Source organism: Sinocyclocheilus rhinocerous, unplaced genomic scaffold, assembly GCF_001515625.1.
Source record: "Sinocyclocheilus rhinocerous isolate Xijiao unplaced genomic scaffold, SAMN03320098_v1.1 scaffold1399, whole genome shotgun sequence".
Taxonomy (NCBI): Eukaryota; Metazoa; Chordata; class Actinopteri; order Cypriniformes; family Cyprinidae; genus Sinocyclocheilus; species Sinocyclocheilus rhinocerous.
Window position 1 is genome coordinate 163,165 of NW_015634038.1, and position 15,185 is coordinate 178,349.

The 15,185-nt window shown below is 36.0% G+C and overlaps 1 protein-coding gene across 1 annotated transcript in view; it reads left to right on the plus strand.

Annotated features, from left to right (window-relative positions):
- LOC107745302 (multiple PDZ domain protein-like) overlaps positions 1 to 15,185 on the plus strand; it is an 81,048-nt gene that overhangs the window by 42,817 nt on the left and 23,046 nt on the right. Inside the window, exons 17-24 of the mRNA XM_016559162.1 lie at positions 522 to 720; positions 3,061 to 3,102; positions 5,703 to 5,798; positions 5,896 to 5,991; positions 8,787 to 8,888; positions 9,266 to 9,341; positions 12,138 to 12,299; positions 14,791 to 14,859. Of these exons, the coding sequence (XP_016414648.1) occupies positions 522 to 720; positions 3,061 to 3,102; positions 5,703 to 5,798; positions 5,896 to 5,991; positions 8,787 to 8,888; positions 9,266 to 9,341; positions 12,138 to 12,299; positions 14,791 to 14,859 (842 nt within the window). The remainder of the gene's footprint in view (positions 1 to 521; positions 721 to 3,060; positions 3,103 to 5,702; positions 5,799 to 5,895; positions 5,992 to 8,786; positions 8,889 to 9,265; positions 9,342 to 12,137; positions 12,300 to 14,790; positions 14,860 to 15,185) is intronic.

Consider the following 15,185-nt stretch of genomic DNA (forward strand, 5'->3'; position numbering starts at 1 on the left):
CGTGCTTCAGAAACCCTCCACCTTCCCCAGCTCCACCTGTATAGATCTGCTACGAGGTGATTCATATATGCTATTTGGGGGTTATTTCATGTATGTTATATTTGCAGCAGCAATATTTCTTGCATGCTCACAGCAGCATGTTGTGGATGTATTGGCAGTAGCAAGTCTCGGTACTTGCTCTGCAGCAGCAGCGTAGCAGATCTATTCCGCCAAGACCAAACACATTAACATTGTCATGTACATTACCATGCCAATCCCTCCGAGAGTTGTCATGACAGAAATCTTATTAAACTGTGCTGGTTTAAGATGACTTAGGAAATTATATTTCTCCAAACACTTTTGAAGACATTTTTTAGAGTCAACCTTGAATGCATTTTAGAATTTTTATCTAAAGCAAACATTAAAAACCTTATATAGCTTTTTAAATGCAAATTTCAACTTGTTCCTCACCATGGAAATAGCCAAGGAAGCTGGCATGGCATTAAAACAGCAGCCATCATGTCCCATGGCGTGTGTGGCAGGCATGACAGTGTGTGCGCTGAAGGACGGGCCTGGGATGCTGATCCGCAGCATCATTCACGGCGGCTCCATCAGCAGAGACGGCCGGCTCAGGGTCGGGGACCTGATTCTGGCCATCAACGGAGAACCGACGGGAAACCTGACCAACGCTCAGGCGCGAGCCGTGCTGCGCAGACACTCTCTGATCGGACCAGACCTGGGGTGAGACGCTCATTTACACACACACACACACACACACTCACACACACACACACACACACTCACACACACACACACACACACTCACACACACACACACACACACTCACACACACACACACACACACTCACACACACACACACACACACTCACACACACACACACACACACTCACACACACACACACACACACTCACACACACACACACACACACTCACACACACACACACACACACTCACACACACACACACACACACTCACACACACACACACACACACTCACACACACACACACACACACTCACACACACACACACACACACTCACACACACACACACACACACTCACACACACACACACACACACTCACACACACACACACACACACTCACACACACACACACACACACTCACACACACACACACACAGGTTTGTTTTTGTGAAAAGTGGGGACATCCCATAGGCGTAATGGTTTTTATACTGTACAGACCGTATATTCTATTGCCCTACACCAACCCTACCCCTAAACCTACCCCTTACAGGAAACTTTCTGCTATTTCAGATTTTCAATACACTCAATTCTGTGTGATTTATCAGCGTTTTGAAAAGTGGGGACATGGGGTAATGTCCTGAAAAGTCACCTTCTCCTTGTAATACCTATGTCATACCCTTGTCATTATACAAATGTATGTCCTCATTTGTCACAAAAACGCGCACACTCACACACACACACACACACACAGACACACACACACACACACACACAGACACACGAGATTCAGCTGAGCTTCTGTTCAACTTCTCAGGCACAAATCAGACACTCTATTATTGAGAGGTGGATAATTATAGACACTCTCAGAAAGGTTTGTGTTCTATCGTTTTATATTATTTATATTAAACACAGAGGGTTTCATTTGGCTTTTTCAAAAAACTATTCAGTGAGGCCCCATTAGTTAACATTAGTTTACTGCTTAAACTAACAATGAGCAATACATGTGTTACAGTATTTATTCATCTTTGTTAACATTAGTTAATAAAACTACAACTGTTCAGTGTTTATTTCAGCTCAGGTTTATTAAATAATATTAACTGATACAGCTTTGGATTTCAATAATGTTTTAATAATTGTTCAAATTAATTTAAGCTAAGATTAAGAAATTATTTAGTAGTGTTTTTCTTTGTTAGTCATGTTAACTAACGTAGTTAACTAATGTTAACAAATGGAGGCTTATTGTAAAGTTTCTAATCATTTAATTAAAAAATCAAATAAATTACATTATATGCTGATTAATAATTAAATAAATCACATTTATCAATATTTGCTGAGGGAAGTAACCAAATGAATATACATACAGGGCTGTCAATTCATTAACAATTCTGGTGGAATTAATTGCATAGTGTGCTTATTAATGAATCATAAAAAAATTATAATTTACATAAGTGTTTGTTTGCTGCATCCACTACACTGTTCAAAAGTCTGAGGTCAGTAAGATTTTTTTAAAGAAATTAATACTTGTATGCATCAATGATGCATTAAACTGATCAAAAGTGAAAGTAAAGACATTTATAATGTTACAAAAAGATTTCTATTTCAAATAAGTGTTGTTCTTTTGAACTTTCTATTCATCTGTGAATCCTGAAAAATAAATTGTTTCACGGTTTCCACAACAATATCGGGCAGAACAACTGTTTTCAACATTGATAATAATCAGAAATGTTTCTTGAGCTGCAAATCAGCATATTAGAATGATTTCTGAAGATCATGTGACACTGAAGACTGGAGTAATGATGCTGAAAATACAGCTTTGATCACAGGAATAAATTACATTTTACAACATAGTCACACAGAAAACAGCTATTTTAAATTTTAAAAATATTTTTAAATTTTAATATATTATTGATTAAATGCATACAGCCTTGGTGAGCAATAGAGACTCCTTTCAAGAACATTAAAAAATCGTACCGACCCCAGACTTTCCACACAGACATACAGTATTTGGATGTTACGGTGCATCTAGCTTGTCAAACCGGTTACTTTTTGGTGGTACTTCAAGCTTGAGTCTGTTGAGAAATCTGTTCAAATGGAGATGATGTACAGTCAGGGTGTATTTTAAGGGTGCTGCCAATTTAATAGAGCCATCAACCTCGGCAGAACTCAGGATTTACATTCACAATGGAAGTTTAAACAGACATTCATAAAACAAGGCTTATCAGTGCCCAGCTATGATCGAGAAGCCGTCTGGCAGCAGAGAGCTTGTTCTAGCTGCAGTAAGTCACTTTATTCTGCCTCCCGCTGCCAGCGGCGTCTGTGTCCGTAAACTGCTCTTCACGTTTCCAGATCCACAGGTGCTGCGGGGGAAGAGCTGAGCCCCGTCTCTGTGTGAGTACTGCCTTCATCACACTGTCTGTCCTCGCTCCCTGCTTGCGTTTGTTTTGAGCTGAAAAATCTGATTGTTCGGGCGGCCCGCAGCCCTGCTTCCATTCTCTTCTAATCGCACACAAGCTCAAAGACTGGAAACAGTTCTGGCATCATTTACTCTCCCTCATGTCATTCCAAACCTGTATGAGTTTCTTTCTTCCACTGAATCTAAATCTCCATTACTGGCTCGTTTCTGTTATGCAGTACCTTTTTGTGATTATTTTATATTTTATTTTATTCTATTTTATTTCTATTCTGTTAAAATTGTTAAACCATTATTATTGAAATATTAAGCAGCACAGTTGCTTTGAACATTAATTATATACTGAAGCCTGGAGTTATGGATGCTGAAAATTCAGGAATAAATTATATTTTAAAGTATTTACATTTTAAATATTTTAAAAAATGTTAAATGTATTTTAAAATGATGAAATGTAACAGTTGTTTATAATTGTTTATTCAGTTATATAGTAATAATATTTCACAATAATATTGTATTTTTGATCAAATAAATGCAGCCTTGATGAGCAGAAGAGACCTATTTTCAAAAACATGAACAAATATTTGAACGGTAGTGTATTTCTATTACAATATTATAACCTTTTGGAAATATTACTTTACTATGAATTGCACAATTAACATGATGCCTAAGGAACTGTTTACACAGGACACATTTGTTCTTGTTTTTGAAGTGAAAAACAGCTAGAAGACACAACGAAATGGAGCCAAACACAGGCTGGTTTAAAATAAAAACATTAAAGGGGTCATATGATGCTTTTTTAAAGATCATTATTCTGTGTATTTGGTGTAACAGAATATGTTGACATGCTTTAATGTTCAAAAAACACATTATTTTTCAAATACTGTACATTATTGTAGGTCCTCTATGCCCCGCCTCTCTCAAACGCTTCGTTTTCTACAAAGTCCCTCCTTCCGACAAGCGCAGTCTGCTCTGATTGGCCAGCTGACCCAGTGCATTGTGATTGGCCGAACACCGCAAGCACTCGTCGGAAATGTAACGCCCCTTACCATAATCGCGAGCTTCATCTTTCAAAATAAATGTAAAGACAGAGTCGTAATATCATTGCACCTGCTACACCCATAGTACGGCAGCAAAGTTCCTTGATTATTACGCCGGAATGAGAGTATAGTTCCTAGCCATATCGGCCTAGAAAATCGCAACTTTTTTTTTTCCGTCGGTCTTAGTACACAATGTAACTACAGAAGAGCCAAGTTTTAAATAGGAAAAATATAGAAACTCTTTGGTCATTTTTGAGCGAGATGCTAACAGTCTAATCAGATTCAATGATCTATGCTAAGATACAGCTAAAAGTGCTACCGCCAGACCCGGAGATCGGCTGAAGCTAACGCCAGACCCGGAGATTGGCTGAATGGATTCGAAAATGGTAAAACTCAACTGTTTAACTCTAGGGGAGTTGGAAAATGAGCCTATTTTCAAAAATAGTGGAGTGTTCCTTTGAAGCTGAAGTGTGTGAGGTCTACACCACAGAATTGCAAAAATAATGATTGTTGGCAGAGTGATTACACTTTTCGAGAAAGTCAACCAACAAATTAAGCTGGGATAGGAGAGTGCTTCAGTTTTAATTGTGGTATTTTAAGGCAAATTTGAATTGTACTGCATAGTGGGTCTTACCCGACTAATGTCTAACACTCACATTCCAGTCAAACTCAACCGTGCTGCATTTCCTCATCAAGCAGCGTTTGAGCAGGTTGTTGTTTCCTTGGTAACATGCATTCGTGTTCTCAAGAGGCTGTCGTTCATCGTTAACATTCCAGGCCGTCGTTTCCTCCTAACATCGTGTGTATTGTGTTGTTCATCTTTGACTAACATCTTTCTCTCTCATGTCAGTGATTTGATTTCCAGTCATCGATTGTCGTTCATTAATGAAGCGTTTTCACTGAACGTGTGGATAATGAATATTTGATTCACATCGATGTGCCGTGACTCCTAATGTCTTGATCTCTCCGCCTGCATGCATGAATTGTTCAAAACAAGTTTTGATTTTTCTCAATTAGATCTGTCATCTTCACTTACAGTCAACTGATGAAGCAAACAAACTTTTTTTTTTTTGACTCCTGATCCGGAAACATGAAAATTCAAGCTAAATTATCAGGCTCGCTGTTGAGGCAGACTTTTTTGGTTTGAATTTTTTGGATGTAATGCAAATGAAACAGAAAAATGTCTTGTTGTGGGACATTCATTTACTAACCCATAAAACACAGGCTGCTTTGATTTCACCTTGATTTCACCTTGGACAGAGATAGGCAGAATATATCACATATTACCCATAATGCTGAAAAAAACAAGATGTGCTTCAATGCAAGTTATGCTCAGTTTTATGCATTTATTGCATAATGTTGATTGACTCCTTTTTGCAATTTTTAAAACTGAAGAACAAGTGGCCATTAAGTCACAAATGCTGTTGATTGAGTTTAAGTTGGGAGATTCCTTTGGAGTTTGATTCCGCCAGTGTTGATGACAGGTCTGATGAGCCAAATGCCATCATAAGCTTATGAATTTTGTGATTCTGTGTGTGCAGAATCACGTATGTTCCTGCAGAATATTTAGAGGAATACAGGGCGAGCCAGCAGCTCCAGAGTGATGATCTCTCTGATGGCAAAAACAACACTCAACAGTACGTACTCCACTCACACTTCATCCTGTCAGCTCTCATTGACTCGTAGAGCTGTAAAATGGACAAAAAAATGAGAGCTTTGTGTTTGTGTGTTTAGTCAGACGGCCTCAGATCTTCCAGAGAGAGAAGATGGAGAGGGACAGGAGAGTGAACGACAGACAGCAGCTTCCAACAGCTGGAATCTACCACGGAGGTGAGGACAGATCAATAAGTTGCATGTGATTGAAAAACATGAACATATCTATTAGGAATGGATATGTATTAGAAACCCGTTTATGTTGGTATTCTTATTATTGTTTCTTTGGGAGCATATGGCAACCCTTAAAACCATTGGAGCAAAATTTGGTGCGTTCATTAGGGAAGGTATGAACATCAATATGACCAATTTTAGGCTCTCTCACTCGAACCCTTTAGCAACACCGTAAGTTTAAAATTGGGCATTTCATATAACCATATGACCTATTTACAGTCTTCAGATTTTTGATGAAATATGCTGTATGCTATAAACAGTTTGGCATACTGAAACAGACAAACAATATATTGTATATATATATATATATATATTATATATAATATTCTCCTATAATAATTGTCGGTTACACTTTATTTTAAGGTGTCCTTGTTGCACTGTAATTATACATTTAAGTACTGAGTAATATTAATTAACTACATGTACTTACTATATTGTTAGGGTTAGGATTAGGGTTTGGCTTAGGGTTACTTGCATGTAATTATGCATAATTAATTGTTATTATAATAGTAAGTGCATGTAACGTGTAACAAGGACACCTTAAAATAAAGTGTTACCTAATTGTCCTATGTAGGTGTCACAGTACAGAAGGAGACCAGGGACGGAGAGGTAAAGTAAACTGTGAGCTTTATTGAACAGGTGCTGGGAGAGGGAGAGAGATATGGAGAGCCAACGGGTTAGAGCAACAGTCTGAGGAATGGAAGGGATCGGGCTCACGTGATGACTGGGCTTAACTGGGGATCTGGAGCCCCTCCTGGGCTTAACTGGGGATCAGGAGCCCTTCCCGGGCTAAACGGGGAATCAGGAGCCCTTCCCGGTCTGAATTGGGAATCAGGAGCCCTTCCCGGGCTGAACTGGGGATCAGGAGCCCTTCCGAGGGGATCTGCGTGACGCCAGTCATGAGCAGGCGGTGGAGGCCATCCGTAACGCTGCAAACCCTGTGGTGTTCGTGGTGCAGAGCATCATTCACAGAGACAGAGTCAGTATCACACACACAATACAAACATCTGCTGAACTGATCCATTTATTTATGCTGGTTAACACGTGTGGGTGTTTATAACATATTTATTACAGCTGCATACTAACTATGGCTGGGTGATATAGCTTTAATTGAACTTTATAAAACACACTCTTTTATCTAAAAGTTAGATGTTCGTGTACATTTTAATCAATTAAATTAAAACTGACTGTTTACATTCTGTTGACAATCTCAACATTTTTCAGCCTTTTAAGGATACTTGTTGCTTTATAGCTCAGTGTTTATATATTTGCTCTGCAGTGTTTTCATTTTTTTTTAATCAGAGGAATCTCATTTTAATTGAACAGCCACTGTTGCAAAGTATATTCAAAATGTTGCATGCAAGAAGTAAAATACATTAAAGATCTAGTTAGAAATAATTTTTCCACACAGTTTTTTTTTTTTTTTTTGCTAAAGGAACACCGTGGGGAGAACTCATCTGTGCCATCGGTGTGGTTCCTATCTTCTGTCACAGTACAGAAGGAGACCAGGGACGGGGAGGTAAAGTAAACTGTGAGCTTTATTGAACAGGTGCTGGGAGAGGGAGAGAGATATGGAGAGCCAACGGGTTAGAGCAACAGTCTGAGGAATGGAAGGGATCGGGCTCACGTGATGACAGGTTCCTTTGTGGATCGGGCTGAAGAGGATGGCACAGAGACAGGAAGGTATCAGGATGGGCCACTGTTGCAAAGTATATTCAAAATGTTGCATGCAAGAAGTAAAATACATTAAAGATCTAGTTAGAAATAATTTTTCCACACAGTTTTTTTTTTTTTTTTTGCTAAAGGAACACGAAGTGTATTTAATTATTTTCATTTAAATGCACCAATATAACAATACTTTTGTCAAAAAGAAGTGCACTTTAGCATACTTATTATGGAAGTGATATAGTTTGAAGAATATACTGCAATAAAATGAAATAAATTATATTCAAATTTATATTAAATGCAATTAGCTGAACTTTAGAGTGTTTAAGTAAGACTTAAGTACATCTTTATATATATTTAATTTCACAATTACTTCTTTTGTCTTTGAAATATGGCTAAAGTACTGCTGAATGTACTGACAAGCATTTATGGTAAAATAAAATATACTTTAATATTGAAACTTGTATCTCATGTATTTAAATATATTTGTAATTACACATTTGTAATGATGAAATTGCAATTTCAATAGTCAACGGTGGCTTGATTGGTGGCAGCAGGTGCAGGTGATCAGAATCCAGGTGTGTGAGATCTGGTGAGCTTGGTGATTGTGAATGTGAACTGGTGTGAGCCGAGGAGGATTCTGGGATATGGAGTCCAGAGCTGGTGACATGACAGATACTCCCTGACAGTAGGGTCACATACATTTTGCATTTGCCTAAAATGTGTTTTAAGATTGTAAATGTATTTTCTTGCTCTTAAGTACATTTTTAAATATGTTGGTATTTGAAGGTTTAAACAAAATATATTTTGTTAAAAAATATTCAATAAAAAATATATCCTTCATTAACTTGCATGGTTTACAACTTATATTTAGCATATATTTGAGAAATATTTTGGCCAGAAAAAAAACACAAACACAAAGTTTGATGCTGTTCGGTCAGAAGGTGGGATCATGATGATGAGAAACATATCAGTGAAGACAACTGTGGGAAAGTCATGAAAATGTATTGATCATAATGTTGCAAATTGACGTTACTGGATGTTAATTGAATGTTCTGCGTGTGTTTGCTCAGAGTGGAGTTGCACAGGGAAGCTGGGAAATCTCTGGGCATCAGCATTGTTGGTGGGCGGGGCATGGGCAGTCGCCTTAGCAACGGGGAAGTGATGCGGGGCATCTTTATTAAACACATCCTGGAGGACAGTCCAGCGGGATGCAACGGCACACTGAAGACAGGAGACAGGATTTTAGAGGTACACACACACACTTACTTAGCTATGTATTATAACAGAATAACATAAAGTGATTTACAATTATAAATTATTATTAATACATTACAATAATCCAACTCTAATCTAAATTAAAATGCTAAAAAGCACAAAATCAGGATGTAAATAGAGGTCATATTTTTATTTTCTCTCAAAATTGTTTTTAATGAAGAACATACAGTTCTTGAAACATCTGGAGTTACAAAATGAATTGTAGTTAATTAATTTGCTATTTACATATTTCCAGTTATTGTTAATAAAATGAAAAGATTGAAATGCGGGGCATCTTTATTAAACACATCCTGGAGGACAGTCCAGCGGGACGCAACGGCACACTGAAGACAGGAGACAGGATTTTAGAGGTACACACACACACTTACTTAGCTATGTATTATAACAGAATAACATAAAGTGATTTACAATTATAAATTATTATTAATACATTACAATAATCCAACTCTAATCTAAATTAAAATGCTAAAAAGCACAAAATCAGGATGTAAATAGAGGTCATATTTTTATTTTCTCTCAAAATTGTTTTTAATGAAGAACATACAGTTCTTGAAACATCTGGAGTTACAAAATGAATTGTAGTTAATTAATTTGCTATTTACATATTTCCAGTTATTGTTAATAAAATGAAAAGATTGAAAACAAGCAGCTCTGTCATACTTACAGCAGAAATGCTGGAAATACCTTAAGATATCTGACCCAGCTTTATACAAGCTCAGTGGACAAAAAAAAAAAACGTCCTTGATGAAATCCAAAAAATGTAACATTTTATTTATTATTTTAAAAAATGTTTAATGTTTTAAATTTACTTTTATTTACATTTGTTTGAAATTTTCTTATAATTGTCAAATGTCTATGTCATTTTAATTATAAAAAAGTAACTTCTTCACCCAATATTTGCATGTACAGTGTATTTTAGTGCTTGTTGGAGTATCGCATTGTTAGTTTAGCAACATGTTAGCGTCAAACTCCACTCGACTCAATTGTGAATCAATTCATCTGTGTACTTCATGTGAAAAACGCAATTTGTGTGGAGCACAATGTAGAGCATTGCAAATCAGTGATTATGAGGTTGCATTTCAGTTCTTATATCATGGTACAGCAGTAAATATTATTTACAAAATATTTATTTTTGCACCAAATGTTGAATTCTATAAATTCAGGAAGTTGCAATGTTGCTCGCGTTGTTGCGACACACTAAAATTAACTTTTACATTCATTGAAGCTGTCTACACTGGAAGTGGCATGGCACAGTTTGCACAATTTTCTGCTTGCTGTCTGATTTTTTTTAAATCATAATATAAATAATATAGCAAATTCAGTTGATACATTTTTACTTTGGCATGTATACTGTCATACAGCCCAGCCTGTCTAGGTAAGCAGAGTGGCATATTTTTGGCAGGTTTTGGGCTACACACCTGCTCATAAAGTCGAGCTCTATGTGTGTGTGTGTGTGTGTGTGTGTGTGTGTGACAGGGGGGCGGGGGGGGAGAGAGAGAGAGAGAGAGAGAGAGAGAGCTTTTCCAGCTTAAACGTAAAATACATTAAAGATCTAGTTAGAAATAATTTTTCCACACAGTTTTTTTTTTTTTTTTTGCTAAAGGAACACGAAGTGTATTTAATTATTTTCATTTAAATGCACCAATATAACAATACTTTTGTCAAAAAGAAGTGCACTTTAGCATACTTATTATGGAAGTGATATAGTTTGAAGAATATACTGCAATAAAATGAAATAAATTATATTCAAATTTATATTAAATGCAATTAGCTGAACTTTAGAGTGTTTAAGTAAGACTTAAGTACATCTTTATATATATTTAATTTCACAATTACTTCTTTTGTCTTTGAAATATGGCTAAAGTACTGCTGAATGTACTGACAAGCATTTATGGTAAAATAAAATATACTTTAATATTGAAACTTGTATCTCATGTATTTAAATATATTTGTAATTACACATTTGTAATGATGAAATTGCAATTTCAATAGTCAACACATTAAAATAAATGTACTTCTTTTAAAACACGACAAAAGATTATTAAAACAATTATTACAAAGCTCACTTTTTAAAAGTGTACTTAAGTAAGTTCAGAAACAGTCATGAAAGTGTCTTTAAGTCACTTAAGTGGCCTTTTATTTCATTAATATATTCTCTGCAAGTACAGTTTTTTTTAATATGCTTTTAAAATTTGAAGTACACTACAAGTGCACATTCAATACAATTAAGCGCACTTAATTTTTAAAAGGGTAGTGGTAAACAGTGATATTTACCTACTTATATTTTTGCTAAATTATTTTCATACATTAAAAAATTGTCATGCATTGACTTCAGTAAAAGCACATTACTGAATAAGTTTTGAATCGATTCCTTGAGTTTAGATTAATAGAAATCAATCAAGCTTACAAACTGTGACAAAGGTTTGGCTACTGAAGCTTTAATCAGAAAGACTATTAAAGCTCTCTCTTGATGCTATACTCTTACTTTCTGAGAAACCTAATGACCAAATATGAAGCATATTAAAATCATCACAGTGTTACTTAATTTGATATTGTCAACAGAATCATCATGTATGGAAAGATATTCCGGACTAATTTCAAACGGAATTGCAAATTGTATTTTCAATTGCGTTTTCCATAAGTGGACGCATAAATTGTGACATAATCTTGCATTACCATTTGCGTTTTCGCGAACACACAGTGACTGCCAAATTTCAAATAGAAAAGCAAAGTCCACTTGCAACTGTATTTCCCATGTCTTATGAGTTATGAGCCTGTCATATTTAAAAAGCAATATTAATTACCACATTACCATATTCACCATTAACCAAACGTTTTCACCTGCCTCATCATCTCTCACTGTTTGCACTCCGATGGATGCATGATTGATGAGACAGGTGAAAAGCGTTTCATTAAACTGTGCGTTTGCAAAAGTGAAAACGCAAACGGTAATGCAAGATTTGCAATTGCGTTTGGATTGTCACAAATTCTGCGTCCACATATGGAAAACACAACTGAAAATACAAATTGTAATTCCTTTTGAAAATAGGATAAAATAGGAATATCCTTCCATAACCATGAATATATTGTGAATCTTTAATATATCTCCCAGCACTAACTAACTAACTGCTTTTGTAACTGTTTAGTGCTCAGAAAGACAGGACTGGACCGCTTTGCATCTGTCTCTCGCTCTGCACCTCATCTGTCTGTCTGTCTCTCAGCCTGACTCTCTGTATAGTTTTGATTCACCTCCTGTCATAGAGAAATACGGAACTGTTTTAAAATGCGTCCCTGTGCCAAAGTGTCAGGTAATTTCTGTTCGGCCCTCTTATCTCCGCTCCCAGCATCCCTCATTCAGCTCGGCTTAGCCTTAAGATTTGCCAGTAAGCCAACTTAAGCACATTTACGAACTCAATCAAATGCGATTAAATAAGTAACACTCCGGTTATGGCTCTCCAAAGTTCAACTGTTTTGCTGTTAATGTCCCGAACCACTTCCTCCACTTAGTTTGATTTACCCGCAGGCCTCTTTTTTAAATAATAGCACTTCTAGTTTACATATTAGATGTTTTAATGACTCGTCTTGCGGGATGAAATGTGTTTAAGCTGATATACTGGCGCAGGGTGATTCTGGCTTGCTAACCTTCTGTGTTGTGCTTGTAGAAACCTCCCGTAGCCCTACTACAGCTGAAGCGCTCAGAGCAACCCCTCCATACTTACCCCGAATCCTGCTTTACATACAAACCGCTACAGGTTAGATGGAGTCGCCTGCGTATATGTGTGTGTGTGTGTGTGTGTGTGTGTGTGTGTGTGTCTGATGTGTTGAATGGTTATCAAGTGGTACATTCTAGAAAACTCATCCTTGTTCCTCGAAGTTTTTGCATGGTTATGTTTCATTTTGAAAGTTCTGTGGGTTTTAGTTTAAGTATATACTAGCAATGAAAATATATGACTTTTTGTCCAATAAAATGCTCTGTAGAATGAAAATGTCCCTTGTGAAAAAGAAGTGCACTTAATTTTATTGAATATGCACTTGTAGTGAACTTCAAATCTGTACTTGCAGATAATATAATATTAATTTACTAAAAGGCTACTTAAGTGACTTAAAGAGACACTTTCGCAATTGCTTCTTAACACACTTAAGTATGCTTTTAAAAAGTGCATTTGCCAATAGTTTTTAAATTAAGTTTTACTTTAAAGTACATTTGAAATCATTAAGTGTTATTAATCTTTTGTCCTGCTTCAACCTCTTAACTAAGGTTGGTCTTTTTTTAAAGAAGACAATTAGCAGATTATTACTGAAGCATTTCAAAAAATTAAAATGTAAAAAAAGTTATACAAGTTTAAGTTTACTGTAAAGAAAATGTACTGTACTAAAATGTTTTATTTTATATAAAATAAATATTTTACAAAATATTTTGGAATCTAAAATTGCTATAAACTCAAAGCCATTTGTCTAGTTAAGTTATGTTCCAAATTTGAAGTTGATATCACAAAAATTGAGGTTACTTTAATTTTTCAAGATTAGAAAAAGTTTTGATAAAATATTGTAGTATATTTAGTCATATGACACTTGACACCGCCCACTAGGGGGAGGAAAATGAATTGTGAGTGTTTAAGCTTTTAATTACACTTTATTTTAAGGTGTCCTTGTTACAGTGTAATTACACATTTAAGTACTGAGTAATATTAATTAACTAAATGTACTTACTATATGGTTAGGGTTAGGATTAGGGTTTGGCTTATGGTTACTAGCATGTAATTATGCATAATTGTTATTATAATAGTAAGTACATGTAACGTGTAACAAGGACACCTTAAAATAAAGTGTTACCAAGCTTTCAAATGATATCCAATTTCATTGTAATTAACATGCAAAAGTAAGTGTCCGAAAGCATTCAATTCGCACTTAAGTATTTTATTTCCTTGATAAGTACTCTTTTAAAATAAGTATCCTACTAGGGCTGCACAATTAATTGAATTTCTAATCGCGGTTACAATTATGGATGCCACAATTGCGTAATCGTTCAAAGTGGCAATTAATCGTTCAAAGTCCACTTATGTTATTCTGCTCGCTTAAGATATGTTTTTTTCTTTCTTCATGTTATCTTAAGGGTTTTTCCATTGTTTTTAGTTTAGTTTTAGTATAACATCATTCAATGTAAATTGTGATGATCGTAATTAATAACCGCAATTACAATTTCAAGGGAATAATCGACAATTATGATTTTTGTCATTATCGTGCAGACCTAATCCTAAAGTGTAAATCTTTTTCACAATGGGTTTCATGATATGACTCAAAACAGCTCTGTTTTTAATCATGAAATCACACATCACGACTGTTTTTGCTGAAATCTCAACCTGCAAAAAATCCCAAAACTACAGGATTTAATCTGTCTGATTTCTGCTATATTTCTAACTGACCGTTACATTTCTCAGCTGACCAAAGCCCTTGTATCAAGGCACCTGTAAAGTCCGGCTCTCTGCGGTCTGTCCTTCTCTTCATCAGACCAGATGTGCGCTAATGATCCATGCATCATTCCCGCCCAGCAGATGTCTCTCTGCAGATGGCTCTTAAAAGTAGCTTTGTTTCAATGGCACTGAACAACAAGTACAAACCCGAGGGGGGATCCGCGGCCATAAAGAAAGACTTTCATTACTGTGCAGGACTTTAGTTCGGATCTTCTAGACCAACAGAGAGCTGGTCAATGACATTAGAGTTTAATGATGTTGTTGAAGTCATGTAGAGTGTTTTTTGTGGGACTGTGTTTGACGAGGACTGTTCTTGAATTTTTAATAATGGCAGACATCTGCGCTGGATGCAGTGGAAGACATTTCAGCCTTCGATCTGAAGAGCAGCGGTGAGAAGGTGAGCAGACGGACGCCAGTGAATCCGCTCTAGTGCTTCTTCATCACAGATATATGACTCTAGATTTTAAGTAGCTCACCAAAAATGAATTTTTGTCATTGTTTTCTCACTCTCGGGTCATTCCTAAACTTGTATGATTGTCTTCAGTGAAACTAAATATTTTCAAGAATTAATGGAGTTCTTTTCATTACAACAAAGAGCTGTTAGAAAATCAAAACATTTCAAAACAACGGTTCAGAAAAGAAAAACTCTTTTGAAGCCAAGACAACTTTGTCTGAGCAATGGAAACAGAGCAATTCAATGATAAAAGTGTTATTTTATATATA